Source organism: Budorcas taxicolor, chromosome 17 (assembly GCF_023091745.1).
Source record: "Budorcas taxicolor isolate Tak-1 chromosome 17, Takin1.1, whole genome shotgun sequence".
Taxonomy (NCBI): domain Eukaryota; kingdom Metazoa; phylum Chordata; class Mammalia; order Artiodactyla; family Bovidae; genus Budorcas; species Budorcas taxicolor.
The window spans coordinates 32,791,082-32,813,041 of NC_068926.1; the positions used below are offsets into that span (position 1 = coordinate 32,791,082).

The following is a 21,960-nucleotide window of genomic DNA, read 5'->3' on the forward strand; positions in this document are numbered from 1 at the left end:
ATCCAGAGGTTTGCCAGGCCCAGGTACAGCACTGTGTATGCATTATCTTGCTTTAGGTCATGCTTCCCTGGTGGCTCAGACAGTAAAAGCGTCTGCCTACAATGCGGAAGACCAGGGTTTAATCCCTGGATCAGGAAGATCCCCCTGGAGAAGGAAATGGCAATGCACTCCAGAATTCTTGCCTGGAAAATCCCATGGACTGATGGAGGAGCCTGGTAGGATATAGTCCATGGGGTTGAAAAGAGTCAACACGACTGAGCCACTTCACTTTCACTTTTTTTCACTGGGAGACACTATTTCTCAAAAGAAGATGCGAAGTTTGGAGATGGTACTTAACTTACCCAGGTTATACTTGGCGTGAGTGGATTTCAAACCCTAGTTTGTCTGACTCTGAGCTCATGTTTCTCTGGTTCAGCATGAGAAGGTAATTAAATTAAGCAAGCGCTAAATGGAAGCTTGGACTTCCCTGGTGGCTCAGACAGTAAAGAATCTGCCTGCAATGCGGGATACCTGGGTTCGACCCCTGGGTTGGAAAGATCCCCTGGAGGAGGGCATGACAACCCACTCCAGCATTCTTGCTTTGAGAATTCCCATAGCAGAGGAGCCTGATGGGGTTGCAAAGTCCATGGGGTTGCAAGGAGCCGGACAAAACTGAACAACTAAGCACAGCACAGCACAAATGGAAGCTTACAATGCGCACTATAAAAACCAAGGAGAGGGATTACTTTGACAAGTTTGCTAGTGTGAAGAGATTTGTTTGTTTAATTAATTAACTAATTTATGTATTTTATATACTTTTGGTTGCACTGGGTCTTCCTTGCTTTATGCAGCCTTTCTCTAGCTGCAGCAGGTGGGGCCACTCTTTGTTGCAGTGCACAGGCTTCTCATTGCGGTGGCTTCTCCTGATGTGGAGCACAGCTTCTAGGCCCACTGGCTTTAGGAGTTGCAGATGGGCTCAGAAGTTGTGGTTTGCGGGCTCTAGGGTTTGGGCTCAGTAGCTGTGGTGCACGGGCTTACTTGCTCCACGGCATGTGGAATCCTCCTGGACCAGGGATCAAACCCATGTTCCCTGCAGTGGCAGGTAGATTCTTATCCACTGTACCACCTGGGAAGTCCAGTGTGGAGAGTTTTAATGTAGAACAAAAGAAGGAAAAATGAGCTAAAATATTAGATTATGGGTATAGATTGGATAGGGGCTTAGCTGGTAAAGAATCCACCTGCAATGCAGGAGATCCCGGTTTGATCCTGTGTCAAGGAGTTCCCCTGGAGAAGGGCACGGGAACCCACTTCAGGTACCTTTGGACTTCCCTGGTGGCTCAGATAGTAAAGAATTTGCCTGCAATGCGAAGACCTCGGCTGGAAAGATCCCCTGGAGGAAGGCGTGGCAATCCACTCCAGTATTCTTGCCTGGAGAATCCCCATGGACAGAGGAATTTGGCAGGCTACAGTCCATGAGGTAGCAAAGAGCTGGACACAACTGAGCGACTAAGCACAGTCCAGCACATACATTGGAGAATCTCAGTTACAACACATATCGAACTGTATGACCAAGATACCACTGATCTTGTTTTAACTGGAAACAATCTTTTAAGGCTCTTGATGGTATAACATGGACTAGAAAGAAGAGAGGCCAGAGAAGGAGTGAGAGAGTAGATTTTGGCCCCAGGAGACTAGGACTTCATTTCCTCAAGAGGAAACTCTATATAATCTGCATTATTTTCTGGTTCCAAGCCCCTGTTCTGTAAAATGAAAGCAGAGATGCATTCTTGTGTTCACTCAGATCTTTGAACTGTAGCACTCAAGATCTGAAGTATAAACTAGGAATTTGGCTGAAGGAATGGAAAAGAAAAATAGAACATTTATTAAGTGTTTATTGAGTGCTAAGCACTGCTCCGAGCACATCACTTCATGGGCACTAATTGATTTGATACTTAAAAGCAATCCAGTTGTGTAAGCACTATTATTATCCCCATTTTGAAGATAGGGAAACTGAGACAAAGAAATCTGAACCCTGGTTATCTTGCCCCAGAAGTGAGACTTTCAATCATTGTGTACCAAACATAATATACACAGAACAAATTAGTAAGATCTGATGGGTTATTGGATACAGAAGTAACTAATGATAGCTCTCAGTTGTTCAACATTCTCTTTATTCTCATTTCTTTCTTTTATCAACTCTATGCAATGGGCATAAAAGTGAAAGAGAAAGAAAAAAATTTTCAAATTACTTTGGCTAGGAATTAGGAGAATGTTCTTGCTGAAGACATCTCAGGATAAGGTCTGCTTGGATGCAGGAGACATTATGCATTGAAATTTTATAATTTTATGTATGGTATGTTAAGAGTGAAGGATAGCTTTGTAGAAATGGTTATGTGGCAATGGTTATAACCATAGGAATGGATGTGTGGTCAGAGATTTGAAAAAGGGTTTGATAAAACTATTTGAAGGTCAATATATGTGGCTCACAGTTGAAGCCAGAAGATTTGTTGATGATTTATATGAGAATAGATAGTAAAAGGTACAGCAGCATAAAGACTGAATATCATATTGAAAGAGTGGGAAGTAAGGGAAGCGACTGAGGGAAGGAGAAGGAACCTTGGAGACCCAGAGGACAGCTTGCCATAGAGGTTAAAGGGAAGGTTTCAGAAAGAGTAGATTTTAGCAGAGTCAAAAGAGTCTGATTCTGGGATGGACTGAGGGCAGGAGGAGAAGAGGACAACAGAGGATGAGATGGCTGGATGGCATCACTGACTCGACGGACGTGAGTCTGAGTGAACTCCGGGAGTTGGTAATGGACAGGGAGGCCTAGTGTGCTGTGATTCATGGGGTCGCAAAGAGTCGGACACTACTGAGCAACTGAAGTGAACTGAACTGAACTGAAGGCAAATTAAAATTATAATCACCATCTAGATTTGACAATGAGGGATGGTAACTTTATAGTATTCAAAAAATCTCTTATAAACTTATTTATATATTATTGAAATAATGAACAGTTTGATTTAGATATGCAAAATCACTGCAGATGGTGACTGCAGCCATAAAATTAAAAGACGCTTACTCCTTGGAAGAAAAGTTATGACCAACCTAGATAGTATATTCAAAAGCAGAGACATTACTTTGCCGACTAAGGTCCATCTAGTCAAGGGTATGGTTTTTCCTGTGGTCATGTATGGATGTGAGAGTTGGACTGTGAAGAAGGCTAAGCACCGAAGAATTGATGCTCTGCAGCTGACATGCTGGGAAACTACAGAATCTGAAGTTTCCATATATCTTTTCCATCATAGATTAAATATGCTTTATTCTCAAGATTAAATATATAAGGGCATGACTGCTAACAAAGGCAAAAATACTCTTTCAAAATTTATGTTTAGAGGTATTTGCTATATTTGTACTGCATTCCCTAAACCAAACTTAAAAGTTAGTAATGTGAAATCCTCAAAGCACATTTTAATTTAGTAATGACAGCTAGATTTAACATACTATGCACATTTATCTTGTATATTCAGGTGTACATAGACCATCTACTGTATTTATTGTAATTGTATGGTTTAACAAAAACATTCAATAAGAATTTTAGACTTTGAATCTAACCACATTCTGTACTTTTTGTTCTATTTCACAAGGAATTCCACTATTCTGGTGAAACAGTCCAGAGAAAAACAGCTACACTCAATTCTGAACTATTAAAATGGAATTTGGAAATTAGGGGAAAGCCAAGATGCAAAACCATATTTCAAGCTATTTTATACATGGTTCAAAACTTAGAACTATCCCATCTACAAAATGACTATAATAATTAATACTCCTGAACTTATGATAATTCTTCTGAACAGAAAAGCAAAGGCATCAGACTGTTGATAAACCATAATTTTTCACTTTCAAAATCAGCTGATGCGGTGCATTAGTAGTTCCAGTGAATGTCTGAAAATGCATGGCCAAGAGTAATGATTTAATGAGGTCTTTTGAAAAGTCTATTTATTTATTTAGTATCCTAAATATGCAGTATCAGCAATGCTACAAGAAACAAATATCATATTTCAGCTGTAGCACAGTGGAAATAATGCTGTTTAAAAACATTCTACTCTCCTGAGGAACCACAGAGACAAAAGTACATGGAAGGAATTCTAAAAGTAAATAGCTATAAATTGTAAATGCATTTTATAATCTTAAGTAGTAGTTTCTAAAGCAAGTATGGTACCATGGAATAAAGCTTGAGTGTCCTGGCCCATTATAAGCATAATAATTCGTTTATCAAAGGAAACAAGAGACAGACAATCATGTGCTTCTGAGAGATGTCTATCTTGATCCAACATATGTTTCAAATGATATTGAAATAATGCTTAATATGTACATATTGCTTTCAGATTCCTTTACCAGGTGTTATTCTTCAGTGACCTACTACAGGCTTTCTAACATACTAATATTTTATGTTTGATTTAGTAATTAAGGAAAAGTATATAAACTACATAATATGTGGACTTGCTGATGACCTATGTAATCTTAGTGTTTTAAAGAATTCTATTAATGTTTCAAAATCAACCTGCAAGATAGCTGGGTTAATGCTGGCCACAAAGTAAAAGAAACTCCTTGCATTTCAACATTGATTCCTACTCAAAACTAGATGAAGAAAGAAGACAGAACCATGATTTGGTAAGAGAGAAATCATTTCAAACATGTACATACATATTTTCAAATTTAACCTAGAGGTAAGGAGCTGAGAACAGAATAGAAGATAAAAGGTTTATCTAAAAACATTAATAATAATTTATTGTAAACCACTCAAAAAAGGAAACAGCCAATAATTCTGAATGTCCTAGGAAGCCTAGGTAGCCATTCCACTTGGCATACAGCCAAAGAAATGTTGGTTCCTCATGTCAGGAGTGGACATAGTCTGTAGTCATTAAAACATCACTAAAAAGTTAAAAAAAAAAACATAGTCAAGAAGGAGAAAAGGATCTCATGAGCTTAATCTTTTAAAAATAATAGTGCCAAAGCACTTCTACAAAAATGTCCTTCTTTTCTTTAAAGTTCCAGGTGAAACTACTTCCTTCCTTCCAGCCTCTACTGTCTTTTTCCCCTTTCACCTTCACTCTCCCCGCCCCCATATACAGGTCCTATTACAAAATACGTGGTGGTGATTTCTACCACTCCTTCCTTGAATTGCAAACAGTTTTCCTTCCTTTTCCCTAGACTGTTCCTGTTTTATAGTTTTGCTCCTTTGTGCCTCTTTAACTTCCCACTGTCTCAGCTCAAATGTACTTCTTGCACATCCTAGATATCATCACCTTACATTTAGTACTTACAACAAACAAAAAAAAAACACAAACCCAGAATGTCTAAGTGATAACACTGGCATAGATACAGTTTTTTTAACTTGAAAAGGGAAATTCAATAGAAATAAAACAAAGTACACTAAAATCGTGTTGATGTAAATACCTAGAGACGTAATGACCTTCCCAGCCTTCTTCAAATCTCATACTAAATATAACCACATCTCAAAACATAAACTTGAAGACAATGCAAGTGTATGCAGGTGCACATGTACACACACACACACACACACACACACACACACAGAAAAGTCACGGAGAGAAAAATAAACATACACGCAGCATTGCATTTGTATTAACCCTTCTTTGTCACATTTTAAAAAGAGAAAAAGTAAGGAGGAAAGTAAAATAATAACAGAATTTGCATAATATTATAATAAAGGTTGAATGTGGGCATTTCTTTCAAATAATCACTGAATAATAAATTATATATAATGAAATTATTATATATTATATTGTATATTTTATATATTTATAATCAAATAATACATTGTATATTATATTTATAAAATCTGTAATATATAATGCATATTATATACTTATAACATTATAATCATATGATCTTGTATATTACATTATTAATATATGTATTATATATACATTGTATATAATATATAAAATATTATATATAATGCATATATAATGTATATTATATATCTAATATACAATTATATATTATATAAATTATATAACATATAATTATGATATATAATATATAATATAATTATAGATAATACATAATGCATATATAAACATATATATGTAATTATTAAATATAATAATAATAAAGTTGAGGACCAAATAATAATTCTTAAGAGAGTAGTGCTCAAAATTCTCCAAGCCAGTCTTCAGCAGTATGTGAACTGTGAACTTCCAGATGTTCAAACCAGTTTTAGAAAAGGCAGAGGAACCAGAGATCAAATTGCCAATATCCGCTGGATCATCGAAAAAGCAAGAGAGTTCCAGAAAAACATCTATTTCTGCTTTATTGACTATGCCAAAGCCTTTCACTGTGTGGATCACAATAAACTGGAAAATTCTGAGAGAGATGGGCATACCAGACCACCTGACCTGCCTCTTGAGAAATCTGTATGCAGGTCAGGAAGCAATAGTTAGAACTGCACATGGAACAACAGACTGGTTCCAAATAGGAAAAGGAGTACGTCAAGGCTGTATATTGTCACCCTGCTTATTTAACTTATATGCAGAGTACACGAGAAATGCTGGGCTGGAAGAAGCACAAGCTGGAATCAAGATTGCTGGGAGAAATATCAATAACCTCAGATATGCAGATGACACCACCCTTATGGCAGAAAGTGAAGAGGAACTAAAAAGCCTCTTGATGAAAGTGAAAAAGGAGAGTAAAAAAGTTGGCTTAAAGCTTAACATTCAGAAAATGAAGATCATGGCATCTGGTCCCATTACTTCATGGGAAACAGATGGGGAAACAGTAGAAACAGTGTCAGACTTTATCTTCTTGGGCTCCAAAATCACTGAAGATGGTGATTGCAGCCATGAAATTAAAAGACGCTTACTCCTTGGAAGGAAAGTTATCACCAACCTAGATAGCATATTCAAAAGCAGAGACATTACTTTGCCAACAAAGGTCCATCTAGTCAAGGCTATGGTTTTTCTAGTAGTCATGTATGGATGTGAGAGTTGGACTCTGAAGAAAGCTGAGCACCAAAGAATTGATGCTTTTGAACTGTGGTGTTGGAGAAGACTCTTGAGAGTCCCTTGGACTGAAAGGAGATCCAACCAGTCCATTCTGAAGGAGATCAGTCCTGGGTGTTCTTTGGAAGGAATGATGCAAAAGCTGAAACTCCAGTACTTTGGCCACCTCACGCGAAGAGTTGACTCATTTGAAAAGACTCTGATGCTGGGAGGGATTGGGGGCAAGAGGTGAAGGGGACGACAGAGGATGAGATGGCTGGATGGCATAACCGACTCAATGGACGTGAGTTTGAGTGAACTCTGGGAGTTGGTGATGGATAGTGAGGCCTGGTGTGCTGCAATTCATGGGGTCGCAAAGAGTCAGACATGAATGAGTGACTGAACTGATTTGAACTGAACTGAAGAGGGTAGTGCATTTCACTAGAATATGTATATTATAATTAATGTGATTATTATTTTCTGCCTTGAATAAATCACTTGAAATAAATGAGTTTTACTTGTTCTGTTCCCACAGAGAATATCATAAACTTTCATTATCTTTTATTTAGCAAAAAGCTAAAAAACAAAGAAGCTCATGTAATTACTATAAGCTCATGCAAATTATACATCAAATAGTTGTAGCAACTGCTCTAATTGATGTATCATTTGCATGAGCTTATAGTAATTCCATGAGCTTTTCTTTTGTTTTTTAGCTTTTTGCTAAATAAAAGATTAAAAAATTTATGAATTAAGCTATCCAAATATATATGACCAATGATGAGATTTAAGAAAATCTCAGCAGCATTTACTAAATTATAGCTGATGATATTTCATATGTAACAGTAATAATACAAATATTCTACATACAACTCTTTTAATGGTAGCTAAAGTTTGGAATAAATTTTCCTCTACATAAAATTGCCTAGAAAGTACTAAACATAAAACACAAAATCTTTTTAATAGAAAACTACAATTACTTAAATGTACTTGTTTTATTTTGTTTCCTTTTCCTAAATTACACTTTGGCAAAATGTATAAATGACTAATGGAGGAAGTACAAGCTGGAATCAAGATTGCCAGGATAAATATCAATAACCTCAGATATGCAGATGACAACACCCTTATGGCAGAAAGTGAAGAACTAAAGAGCTTCTTGATGAAAGTAAAAGAGGAGAGTGAATAAGTTGGCTTAAAACTCAACTTTCAGAAAATTAAGATCATGGCATCCGGTACCATCATTTCATGGCAAATAGATGGGGAACAGTGGAAATAGTGACTGACTTTATTTTTTGTGCTCCAAAATCACTGCAGATGATGGCTGCAACCATGAAATTAAAAGATGCTTACTCCTTGAAAGGAAAGTTATGACCAACCTAGACAGTATATTAAAAAGCAGAGACATTACTTTGTCAACAAAAGTCCATTTAGTCAAAGTTGTGGTTTTTCCAGTAGTCATGTATGGATGTGAGAGTTGGACTAAAAAGAAGGCTGAGTGCCAAGGAATTGATGCTTTTGAACTGTGGTGTTGGAGAAGACTCATGAGAGTCCCTTGGACTGCTAGGAGATCCAACCAGTCCATCCTAAAGGAGATCAGTCCTGGGTGTTCATTGGAAGGACTGATGCTAAAGCTGAAACTCCAGTACTTTGGCCACCTGATGTAAAGAGCTTACTCATTTGAAAAGACTGGATGCTGGGAAAGATTGAAAGCGTGAGGAGAAGGGGACAACAGAGGATGAGATGGTTGGATGGCATCACTGACTCAATGGACATGAGTTTGAGTAAACTCCAGGAGTTGGTGGTAGACAGGGAGGCCTGCCATGCTGCAGTCCATGGGGTCGCAAAGAGTCAGACACACTGAGTGACTGAACTAAACTGACTGATAAATGACTAAGTCATTATATTCTACTGGCTGTTAAAATTAGTCTATTATTGAATTATTCACCCTTTTTAAGTTAAATAAGCCAAAAATCAAGTTTTCATATCCTTCTGGAGCTTTAATTAGGGTAAGGAAATTAAATTATCTGTTTGGGGCTTAGCAAAAAGGGAAATGGGCTACTAGTGTATGGGAACATTATTCCTCTTTCCAAAATTCTAGAAATTAACTAAAAGCTTTACCTAGCAAGGAGGAGAAAACAAGTGATGTGTTTTTTATAATGGGAAAAATATAAATTACAAATTATATAAGTTGTCATGCTGTTTGGAGCATGATGATTGCTTTAAACTTTAAACATAAACATGGGAGACAGAAATCTAAATTGTGCCCCCCAAAATCAGTTGACTGCTAGAAAACGAATTTCTGTTTATTAATGGAATTCAAAATTCATTGGCTTCCTAGATAATTTCCTTAAAATATATAAGGCTATTACTAAGTTATACACTTTATGTTTGCATATATGTATATATGTGGGGCTTTCCAGGTGGCGCTAGTGGTAAAGAAGCCATCTGCCAATGCAGGAGACATAAGAGATGTGGATTCAATCCCTGGGTAGAGACGATCCCTTGGAGGGGGCCATGGCAACCTACTCCAGTATTCTCGCCTAGAGAATCCCCATGCACAGAAGAGCCTGGCAGGTTACAGTCCATAGGGTCACACAGAATTAGACACGACTGAAGAGACTTAGCCTGCACACATGCATATATGCAAGTTAAATGAAAACTTTCAAAGTTGTCTTATATTTGTTTTAATTTTCAATAATTTGCTTTTTTCAAATACAAATAAAAATAAATTCTTAGCTATATATGCTATAAGATAGCAAATGGGACCGATGGGGCATTAAAAATAAGATATTTCTGCAAATATTTTTTATCTTTTGAAAAATTAAAATAATTTGGCTAATGAATCTAAGATGTACCAGCAATTAACTGAGTTATTAATTGCTGTTCAAAGGAAAGTTGCCTCTAGACAGTCTCTATCTTAGCATTCTTATGTCACATTTCAAGAATTAATGTCCTTTGGAAAAGAGCACTCAATGCTTAGCCTTAATTATTAGTTAACAAGTGTTGTCAACATACAGTAGAAATTTGATAGATCACTGGAAAATTATGTTTCAAAAAGTCAGAGACAAGGTCAGAGCTACCTCATCAGCATCCATGGCTGTCAGCTGCATAATCTTAGAACCATCTCCGATATTCTCCTCCACTGTGAGATCCAGCATGTCTGTTGGGAACACTGGTGGATTGTCATTGATATCTTGAAGTGTTATTTCTACCTACAAGAAAGAAAAGGAACAATATATGAATGCTGCATATGTTTGCAAAATACCAGTTAAATTGTACATCAAGAATCCACTCAAATAAGCCTTCCAAAAGAATCAGAACCTTTATATATAACATCCCAGAAAATACCCTAGAGAAAGCTGTGAATTATTTATAGGAAAAGAAAAGCCAAGAAAGATGATTTGACTTATTGATAGTAACTGATTTTAAATGATCACCTAGGAGTTTAGAACAGAATAGGTCCACAGATCAACTGTCTTCTAAATTCCCAGATTTGTGCACCAGTGAAGAATTGTTCAGATTGGCACTGTCTTTCAGCCATGAAGTGCTGCCTGACACACAGATGACATAGTATAAAATTTCTTCCTGAAAGGTTTAGGTATTGGCAACTAATGTCCAGGGAAAATAAAGAAGTTCACATCTTGTTTTAAGAAACACTCTGCATTTTCCCCTTTAAAATCAACTCTCAGTCTTTGGGGGAAGAAAATTATACATATCTTTTCTTTCTCTCTTCACTCCTATCAATACTTCTTAGTGTGACTAAAGCTAAACAATCATGCTGTTCATACGTGGTATTCAGATAGGTTGCAAATACTAACTTTCCTTGAAATATCCTCATCAGAAGTCCATAATTATTTGAAATAATTAAGAAAGTGCTTCCCCGCTAGCTCAGTTGGTAAAGAAAATTCTGCAATGCAAGAGACCCTGGTTTGATTCCTGGGTCAGGAAGATCTGCTGGAGATGGGATAGGCTACGCACTCCAGTATTTTTGGGCTTCCCTTGTGGCTCAGCTGGTAAAGAATTTGCCTGCAACGTGGGAGACCTGGGTTCAGTCCCTGGGTTGGGAAAATTCCCTGGAGAAGGGAAAGGCTACCCACTCTAGTATTCTTGCCTGGAGAATTCATGGGGTTGCAAAGTCAGACACAACTGAGTAACTTTCAAAAAAAAAAAAAAAAAAACCTAAGAAAATTGTTTAGAAAGAACAATCTGTGACTATTAAATAATAACTTCAAACCATGTGTTTTATCTTTTGAGTTAGGTGCTAAAAGCTGAATATCTGATAAGAAAAAGGGGGACAACTGCTAATAAAACTGAAAATTTCCCCAGTTGGATCACAAAATTAAGTCACGGAGGAAAGTCCATCCACCCATTTAGCTTGGATGTAACCAGGACATTTTTCTTCTAGGATGAAATGTCATCTTTTATAGTTATACTGTAAAAACTCCATCAGATCAAGAGTGATGAGAGTGAATATTAGGAGACAGCAAAATAATTCTAGTTTTTTCTTTTCCAGGAAGAGGAAAGGGTGGAAGGAGAGGTAGTAAATAGGATTGTCAGTATTCTCTGGCAAAAAATGAGTGGGAAATACAGGAGAGCTAGACAAATAAATGGATGAGCAATTGATGAAAAGAGAAATGCAAAAAACAATATACAGAATTCAGTACTAAGTCATTATTGTAGTTCCACCACTTAACAGGACAGTTTTGATCATAGCTAATGTCTCAGATTGATCTAGGAAATGGTTAGGGCAGCCTTAGTAGTTAGAAATCTGCTATTTTGCTTTTGCCTAACACCATTCTCTACATCACTGCCTTTAAAAGAGATCGAGATCATTAAAACTGCAGCTTGTAAGAAGAATTTCCAATTTCCTTGCAAAGTTGTAAATAACATGAGTTTCTGAATTAGAACAACCAGAGTTTAGATTCTGTCTCTGCACTTATTAACTGGGGAAATTTGAGCACTTGATTTCTTTGAGCCTCACTCTCCTTATCTTAAAATTGGGATAATAATGTATCTTAGAGCATTTTATGAAGACTAAACCCTGATGATACTAGCAAAATGCTTATCACAGGGGAAGCTTTCAATGAAAAGTAGATCTTGGTTTTTAAGTTATCAGAACAGAACTAGGCATTCCTTAGAGCCCTGGACGGACTGTATTTGTGATAGAATATGACTCCTGAGAGTCTCTTGGACTGCAAGGAGATCAAACCAGTCAACCCTAGAGGAAATAAATTCTGAATATCATTGGAGGGACTGACTGATGCTGAGGCTGAAGCTCCAAATCTTTGACCACCTGATGCAAAAAACTGACTCAGAAAAGACCCTGATGCTGGGAAAGGTTGAAGGCAGGAAGAGAAAGGAACAACAGAAGATGAGATGGTTGCATGGCATCACCAACTTAATGGGCACGTGTTTCAGAAAGCTCTGGGAGATGATGAAGGACAGTGAGGGCCTGGTGTGCTGCAGTCCATGGGGTCACAAAGAGTCAGACACAACTGAGAGACTGAACAACAATGTACTTCTAGTGTGTGGTACAGGTCCTGATATATCTTTGATGTCATGTTTAATTGGTGTCATTCTGGATTCTCTTTATCCTCAATTTAGTGTTCTTCTCTACACACACACACACACATTCACATACACTTAGATACACACACACTCATATATGCATCTGTGTTCAGTCGCTCAGTAGTGTCCAATCTTTCCTAGCATCAGGGTCTTTTCTAATGAGTCAGCTCTTCACATCAGGTGGTCAAACTATTGGAGCTTCAGTTTCAGCCTTTGCCCTTCCAATGAATATTCAGAATTGGTTTCCTTTAGGATTGACTGGTTTGATCTCCTTGCAGTCCAAGGGACTCTCAAGGGTCTTCTCTAACACCACAGTTCAAAAGCACCAATTCTTCAGCACTCAGCTTTCTTTATTATCCAACTCTCATATCCATACATGACTACTGAAAAAAACATACATTAAACTATAGGAACCTTTGTTGGCAAAGTTATGTCTCTGCTTTTTAATATGCTGTCTAGGTTGGTCATAGCTTTTCTTCCAAGGAGCAAGTGTCTTTTAATTTCATGGCTGCAGTCACCATCTGCAGTGATTTTGGAGCCCCAAAATATAAAGTCTATCACTGTTACCATTGTTTCCCCATCCATTTGCCATGAAGTGATGGGACTGGATGCCATGATCTTAGTTTTTTGAATGTTGAGGTTTAATCCAGCTTATTCACTCTCCTCTTGCACCTCAACAAGAGGCTCTTTAGTTCCTCTTCCCTTTCTACCATAAGGGTGGTGTCATCTGCATATCTGAGGTTATTGATATTTCTTCTGCCAATCTTGATTCTAGCTTATGCTTCATCCAGCCTGGCATTTTACATGATGTACTCTGCATATAAGTTCAATAAGCAAGGTGACAGTACACACTCTTAACATACTCCTTTCCCAGTTTGGAATCTGTCCATTGTTCCATGTCCTGTTCTAATCATTGCTTCTTGACCTGTATACAGGTTTCTCAGAAGGCAATTAAGGTAGCCTGGTACTTCTATCTCTTTAAGAATTTTCCACAGTTTGTTGTGATCCATACAGTCAAAGGCTTTATCATGGTCAATGAAACAGAAATAGATATTTTTCTGGAACTCTCTTGCTTTACCTATGATCCAAGAGATGTTGGCAACTTGATCACTGGTTCCTCTGCCTTTTCTAAATCCAGTTTATTAGGTATGGTAGATTCTATAGTAGAAACATGTTACATATAGTAATTCTTCATTATGGATGATGAGTGCATGAATTAAACAAGACCTTTCTATATTTTAATAGTTATAACGAACACGAATGTACCAAACCCTGTTGTAAGTTATATGTATGTGCACATTCATATACACACACACACATAAATGCATAAAAAATCCTTAAAATAGCCCTATGAGGCGAGTACTATTATCTTCCCATTAGAGAAATGAGTTATCCAATGCACACAGGTTAAGTAATTATCCAATGTCAGAGAGCTAGTAAGTCAGTAGTAAGTTTCCTTTACTACAATGCACCTGTCTATCTCTCTATATATAAGCACACCCCTCTCTCTCTTTAGGCATGTGTTTTCAATAAACATAATGAATCATATTTGAAAAGTATGTCACAGCTTTATAAATATATTTTTATAAATGTGCATATTATTCCTGTCTGCAATTTGGATCACTTACATATGAACCAACTAGCCATATAATCTTGGGTCAGTCTATAAATCTTTGTCAGAATTAAAAATGAATCAGCTGGGTGATCCCTAGATTTAGTGCTAGGAATCTGTGACCATGTATGCTCTATGAAATTTTGGCCAACTCCATCATTTCAGGTACAAAAAATTGTTTCTGTCTTTATTAGCAAGAATAAACTTAGTTAAATATTAATAGACTCAAAACTAAACATTTCTGAATATATCTATAGTCTACCAGTTATAGACACAGATCTAGGACATTTCATCATTGGATGTTGATATATATAAATGTTATATTTTGATTAAAGACACCAGAGGTCATCAGTTTAATAGGTCAGGCTATGCTTTTTCCAAAATCTGTATCAGCTTGCCAATCAAAAAACTGTAACTTTGTATTCTTCTTCAAAGAAAAATCTAGATATTCTCTCTAATTTTCCAGTCTCTCTGCTCCACTTCACAATTTCTCAAGTATTCCTCAAAAACTTTCAGCATGACTTCTCTAGATTCCCTCACTAGCCAAGAGTATGAATAACCAAGAGGAGGCGATCTGAACTTACTGGTGTAGTAGATTTCATCTGGCAATCCCTTCACTTCTGAATCAGTGTGTAAGTTCTTTGGTTTCTACCAAGAGTTCCAAGATCATGAACACTGTTTGCCTATGAAGTGGTCACTGATTCCCATATTTATTCATTTAATCTTTTAGACTCTATTACATAAAAGGTATATGTTAGTCACTATACAGCAAATATATAAGAAAATAAGACAGGCCACCATCTCTTGTGGGGAATAAATGAAGTCTGACCATGGAAATATGTACAAATAGAAACATCTGTTTGGAAAATACACAGTTGACATCTTGATTCCAAGCAGTTAGTCCCATACACCATGGGTAATTCTTCAAGCAGTCCTCTATCTTGCCCTTGGAAGTTACCATTTTTCCTGATGAGTCCAGATTCTAACATGTACTTGGCTCACTGTCTTGGATCCCCCATCAACCTAAGAGTCTTATTTCTTTATTACCCTCATTTTGGACTAAGATTTGGTATGGTTTTTTAAAATATTGTCATATAAAACACAAGAATCAAACATTAACAATTTAGAGAAGATATCTAGAAAGAAAATATAGTTTATTAAATATAATAATAAGTTATCTAGAGGTATTAATTAAGACACTATAATTTTAAAGAGTCCTTTCTGTACAAATCAGATAACTTTAAATAATGCAGATAATGGCTATGAATGGCTTATTTATAAATTATCTGATTATAAAAATTGTCTAAAATATAATTCCTAAACTGAAGAATGTTGATAAATGCATTTGATTCTTTTAAAATACATACACAGAACTACTGCATAGCTTTTAGTACTACAAAAGATTATGTTACATAGTCTAAGTAGGAAAAAAGGAGTCCAAAAATGTCAGCTAGAAAAAGCCCAGGAAAAGAGACAAAGGAAGAAAATCCAAGGACTGGAATGGGAACCTTGGATGGGAAAAAACACACCCAAACATGCTCCCTTCCTGATAGGTGGTGGACACAAGCCCTATTTTGTATAAGACAGAACCAATCAGGCTCCAGGGAGGGGAACAAAAAGTATAAAAAGGGAACCCAAGCAGGGTTGAGGCCACTCCTACAGGGTCCACTAGCTCTCATGTCTTGGGTGTGTACTTTCTGCTGTCTGCCTAATAAAATCCTGCCTGTGTGAGCTGTAACACTGGCCTGTTGTTTCAAATCATTGCTGTGATGAGACAAAATAGACTGGAGTAGACTTAGAAAATAGAAATAGAAATCTATGCATTTGCAAGAAGTAATATCAAAATTCTTAGAATCCCAGATATCATCAAGTTCATCTCCCAGTCAAAAGCAAGGCACTGAACTGTCAGGTCATTTATCTAAGAAAAAACAACAGTCAGACTCTTAACTCCAGCCCACTGATTTTTGCAGAGATCTGTGGACAGGTCTGGGGAGGAAGCAGCATAATATGCCTTAGACCACTCCCTCTAATCTTTGTCAAAGACAGTGAGTGTTCCAAAAAAAAAAAATGCATTTGATGTGTAGAGAAAATTAATTTTTTTAAAAAATTAATGTTTGATTAACTATCCTACAAATACTATTTTTCCACATGCTTGCTCACTTTAAGTTCCTTTATATTCATATTAATGGAAAATAATCTGTGAAGGTTTGCCTAAGTGATGCCACTGCAAGACTATTAATCAGCAGATAGGTGGTAGGTACACACTGCAAGTAAAGAAACTATAGCTAAATTATCTAATTGTTGTTGTTCAGTCACTCAGTTGTGTATGACTTTTTGTGACCCTATGGACTGCAGCACTTCACTCTCCCCCAGAGTTTGCTCAAATTCATGTGCATTGAGTTGGTGATGCCATCCAAACCATCTCATCCCCTGACACCCCCTTCTCATCCTGCACTCAGACTTTCCCTGGAGATAGCACTAAAAGTTATTGCTTTGAAAATGTCTATAAAGAAACTATTTCTTCCATGTCCTGGCCATTATAAATAGTGCTGTGATGAACACTGGGATACTTGTGTCCTTTTGAAATATGGTTTTCTCAGCATAAATGCCCAGTAATGGAATTGCTGGGCTATCCAGCAATAGAACTATCATAGGATAATTCTATTTTTCTTTTTTAAGGAACCTTCATACTATTCTCCATAGAAGTTTTATCAAATTGCATTCCTATCAGCAGCGCAAGAGGGTTCCCTTTTCTCCACTCACTCTCCAACATATACTGTGTGTAGATTTTTTGATGATTGCCATTCTGACCAGTGTGAGGTGATATATACAGCTGATTCATTTTGTTATACAGCAGAAACCAACACAAAATTGTAAAGCATTCATACTCCAATAAAATAGTAATAAAATCAACACACAGAAATCCCTTGCATTCCTATACACTAATAATGAGAAAATAAAGAAATTAAGGAAACAATTCCATTCACCATTGCAACGAAAAGAATAAAATACTTAGGAATATATCTACCTAAAGAAACTAAAGACCTATACATAGAAAACTATAAAACACTGGTGAAAGAAATCAAAGAGGACACTAATAGATGGAGAAATATACCATGTTCATGGATTGAAAGAATCAACATAGTGAAAATGAGTATACTATCCAAAGCAATCTATAGATTCAATGCAATCCCTATCAAGCTACCAGCAGTATTTTTCACAGAGCAGGAACAAATAATTTCACAATTTGTATGAAAATACAAAAAACCTCGAGTAGCCAAAGCAATCTTGAGAAAGAAGAATGGAACTGGAGGAATCAACCTGCCTGACTTCAGGCTCTACTACAAAGCCACAGTCATCAAGACAGTATGGCATTGGCACAAAGACAGAAATGTAGATCAATGGAACAAAACAGAAAGCCCTGAGATAGATCCATGCACCTATGGACACCTTATCTTTGACAAAGGAGGCAAGAATATACAATGGAGAAAAGACAATCTCTTTAACAAGTGGTGCTGGGAAAACTGGTCAACCACTTGTAAAAGAATGAAACTAGAGCACTTTCTAACACTATACACAAAAATAAACTCAAAATGGATTAAAGATCTAAATGTAAGACCAGAATCTATAAAACTCCTAGAGGGGAACATAGGCAAAACACTCTCCAACATAAATCACAGCAGGATCTTGTATGACCCACCTCCCAGAATATCAGAAATAAAAGCAAAAATAAACAAATGGGACCTAATTAAAATTAAAAGCTTCTGCACAACAAAGGAAACTCTAAGCAAAGTGAAAAGACAGCCTTCAGAATGGGAGAAAATAATAGCAAATGAAGCAACTGACAAACCACTAATCTCAAAAATATACAAGCAACACCTGAAGCTCAATTCCAGAAAAATAAACAACCCAATCAAAAAATGTAAGACCAGAAACTATAAAACTCCTAGAGGAGAACATAGGCAAACCACTCTCCGACATAAATCACAGCAGGATCTTCTATGACCCACCTCCCAAAATATTGGAAATAAAAGCAAAAATAAACAAATTTTGTATTTTTGTATTTCCATACAAATTGTGAAATTATTTGTTCCTGCTCTGTGAAAAATACGGCTGGTAGCTTGATAGGGATTGCATTGAATCTATAGATTGCTTTGGTTAGTATACTCATTTTCACTATATTGATTCTTCCAATCCATGAACATTTGTTTATTTTTGCTTTTATTTCCAAAGAACTAAATAGACATTTCTCCAAAGAAGACATACAGATGGCTAACAAACACATGAAAAGATGCTTCAACATCACTCATTACCAGAGAAATGCAAATCAAAAGTACAGTGGGATACCATTTCATGACAGTCAGAATGGCTGTGATCCAAAAGTCTACAAGCAATAAATGCTGGAAAGGGTGTTGAGAAAAGGGAACCCTCTTACACTATTGGTGGGAATGCAAACTAGTACAGTCACTATGGAGAACAGTGTGGAGATTCCTTAAAAAACTGGAAATAGAACTGCCTTATGACCCTGCAATCCCATTGCTGGGCATACACACTGAGGAAACCAGAACTGAAAGAGACACATGTACCCCAATGTTCATTGCAGCACCGTTTATAATAGCCAGGACATGGAAGCAGCCTAGATGTCCATCAGCAGCTGTGGTACATATACACAATGGAATATTACTCAGCCATTAAAAAGAATACATTTGAATCAGTTCTAATGAGGTGGATGAAACTGGAGCCTATTATACAGAGTGAAGTAAGCCAGAAAGAAAAACACCAATACAGTATACTAATGCATATATATGGAATTTAGAAAGATGGTAATAATAACCCTGTATGCGAGACAGCAAAAGAGACACAGATGTATAGAACAGTCTTTTGGACTCTGTGGGAGAGGGCGAGGGTGGGATGATTTGGGAGAATGGCACTGAAACATGTATAATATCATACAAGAAATGAATTGCCAGTCCAGGTTTGATGCAGGATATAGGATGCATGGGGTTGGTGCACTGGGATGCCCCAGAGGGATGGCACATGGAGGGAGGAGGGAGGGGGGTTCAGGATGGGGAACACATGTACACCCGTGGTGGATTTATGTTGACGTATGGCAAAACCAATACAATATTGTAAAGTAATTAGCCTCCAATTAAAATAAATAATTTTAAACTAAAAAATAAAAAAGAAGTCATTTTTCTCAAAAGATGCAATAAGAATCATTTTCAAAAATGACAAAGATTTAAATGGTTTGTGAGACAGACATAAAATACATATACTATAAAACAGTAAAAGAAGACGTATCACAGCAAATAGTACTTGATCAGTTGCTTTTTGTTAGTGCCAAATATAATTATTTACTTTATTGCCTTTTTATTTTCATGAAACTGACACTCCAAATTTCTCAAATATAACTATTACCATATGAATTGTGGCAAAGCATTGCACCAAAAATAATGCTTAGACTTCACATGTATTACCTCCAAAAACACTATGATAATGCCACCAAGTTGTATTTAAACAATCTTTTAATTAACAAGTCTGCCAATAATTATTTATTTCACCAGTAGTATTTTTGCTCCGATTTCTTTAATACATTTACAAATTACAGAAATTGGTCATTTGGAAAACTTCTCAGGCTAACAGATAATTTATACTGTTCAAATTTGTGACTTTCAGAATTTTGAGGTCAGAAATTGTCTTCTTTATTTTTGCATTCTCACAACTTATCCATCTCTCGCATACAACTTTTTCTCCAGAAATATTTGTTTTCAAAGCAAACCCAGGTTAGTTGACATTTTATTAGAGTCACAGGTTCAGCAACTTTTAAAAAATTTAGTATGTTACTGGCATGGGCTTCCTTTGTGTCTCAGGCAGTAAAGCAGGAGACTTGGGTTCGATCTCTGGGTTGGGAAGATCCTCTGGAGAAAGGAATGGATACCCACTCCAGTATTCTTGCCTGGAGAATTCCATGGACAGGGGCCCCTTGTGGGGTATGGTCCATGGGGTCACAGAGTTGGACAGGACTAAGCAACTAACACACACACACAAACACTGGTATATAAAAAATGTATATATCAACATTGACCTATATTACAATAATATTTAGTATCAATCCAATCCCATTGATTTCCTAGTTCTTGTGTCCCCATCATGTTATCATCTATAATTTATGACATAAAATCATATTTGATGATAATTCAATAACTTTATACTCAGATGATTTAAAACAACTTCAGAAAAACCATCTGTTGTAAAAACATATACAATAACAATTCAGGAAGTCTCCCACCTGGAAGACTAGAATATAGAATCCTATGAAATGCCCATCACTGTTTCAGAAACAACTACACTAAACATCACAAAGTCATGAATAAACCTACAAAAATAATTGCAGTCATTCAAATGTGCATTACCCTTAATAGGTTATTACAATGTCACTCCAATAACACTTTGCTAAATGATGCCTTACTTTATACTGTGTTGGTGCTACTGCAATTGAGTGAGGACAAAGTCTAATCTTACACTCAAAACAATTTTTATTTCATCAGAGTGAAACAAAATGCTGAAATCTAGCATTTAATTTTTCTGTATGGAGGTTCAAGTGAGGAGTTGAAATTGAAAGCAAATTAACCAATTTGAAATCCACACCAAGATCAGTACAACCATCACCCCTGAGCTGTCACTTCCTTTGGCTCTGAAAAGGAAAACTCCACCTTTCCTGTCTGAGAGGAGGCTGTGTGTGAACATGAGTCTGCCTGCATTGCAGTGAAAGGCTCTGTTCTGGGGGACGTCTGGGTTGTGTATGCAAAGAAAGTTTCTATGACTTGACTTTAAACTTGGAAATCAAAAGCAACATTCATTAAAAAAAGACATCAGGCTAGAAATATGAAAGCCGTGGCTCAAGCAAATAATCAAACTTAAATTTTAAATGTTTGGCAATAACTTCCCATTCGCTCACTTCAAATAAAGCCAAATACTATGTGATTCACTCAAGTCAGTGGGACTGACATATTTTGCATGTTATATTGGCTTCCAGTGACAAGGCTTTATTTAGTAAATTTATGTTAAATCCTGTATATACACTGAGATGAGATAGAAGGGCTTCCTTGGTGATTCATATGGTAAAGTATCTGCCTGCAATGCAGGAGACCAGGGTTCAATCTCTGGGTCAGGAAGATCCCCTGGAGAAGAGAATGGCAACCCACTCCAGTAATCTTGCCTAGAGTTCCATGGACAGAGGAGCCTGGCAGGCTACAGTCTATGGGATTGCATACAGAGTTGGAGACGACTGAGCAACTAATATAGCAAAAGGTTTAATTACATCTCAGCAGAAAGCTTGGCATTCTACATTAGCTTTTTGGTAGAACTAATCACATAACTTCATTTGGAAGGGCACATATCTCACTTCTTTTTAAAATTTCAAGTATGAGGTTAAGTTCAGTCTTTAAGAACAAGAAAATTCAACACCTACTTGCACTATCATTTACGAGTTTAATCTCCAAGCACTTCCACCTCTTAACAACAAGAATAGAGCTGTATTGCCATGAAAGGATGATGCCAGGGTTTGCATATTTCCTTTAATTTTATTCTTCATTTCTTTCCCTATTTTGGGTGACCACTGGGAATTCTGCTGCCATGAGTCTCGGCAAAATGTGTCACTACATCCAGAACACTTCATCATGTTGCAGAGCCAAAATCTATTATGGTTTGCAAGTGACTCATATTTTAGTTATGAGAGAGCCCTAGCAAAGAACAGTTTACATCTAAAAGTCCTAAATGTCAGGAATGTAATGTTTGGAC

The 21,960-nt window shown here is 36.7% G+C and overlaps 1 protein-coding gene across 1 annotated transcript in view; it reads right to left on the bottom strand.

Moving 5' to 3' along the window:
* FAT4 (FAT atypical cadherin 4) overlaps nucleotides 1-21,960 on the bottom strand; it is a 184,200-nt gene that overhangs the window by 86,991 nt on the left and 75,249 nt on the right. Inside the window, exon 2 of the mRNA XM_052654811.1 lies at nucleotides 10,061-10,192. Within this exon, the coding sequence (XP_052510771.1) occupies nucleotides 10,061-10,192 (132 nt within the window). The remainder of the gene's footprint in view (nucleotides 1-10,060; nucleotides 10,193-21,960) is intronic.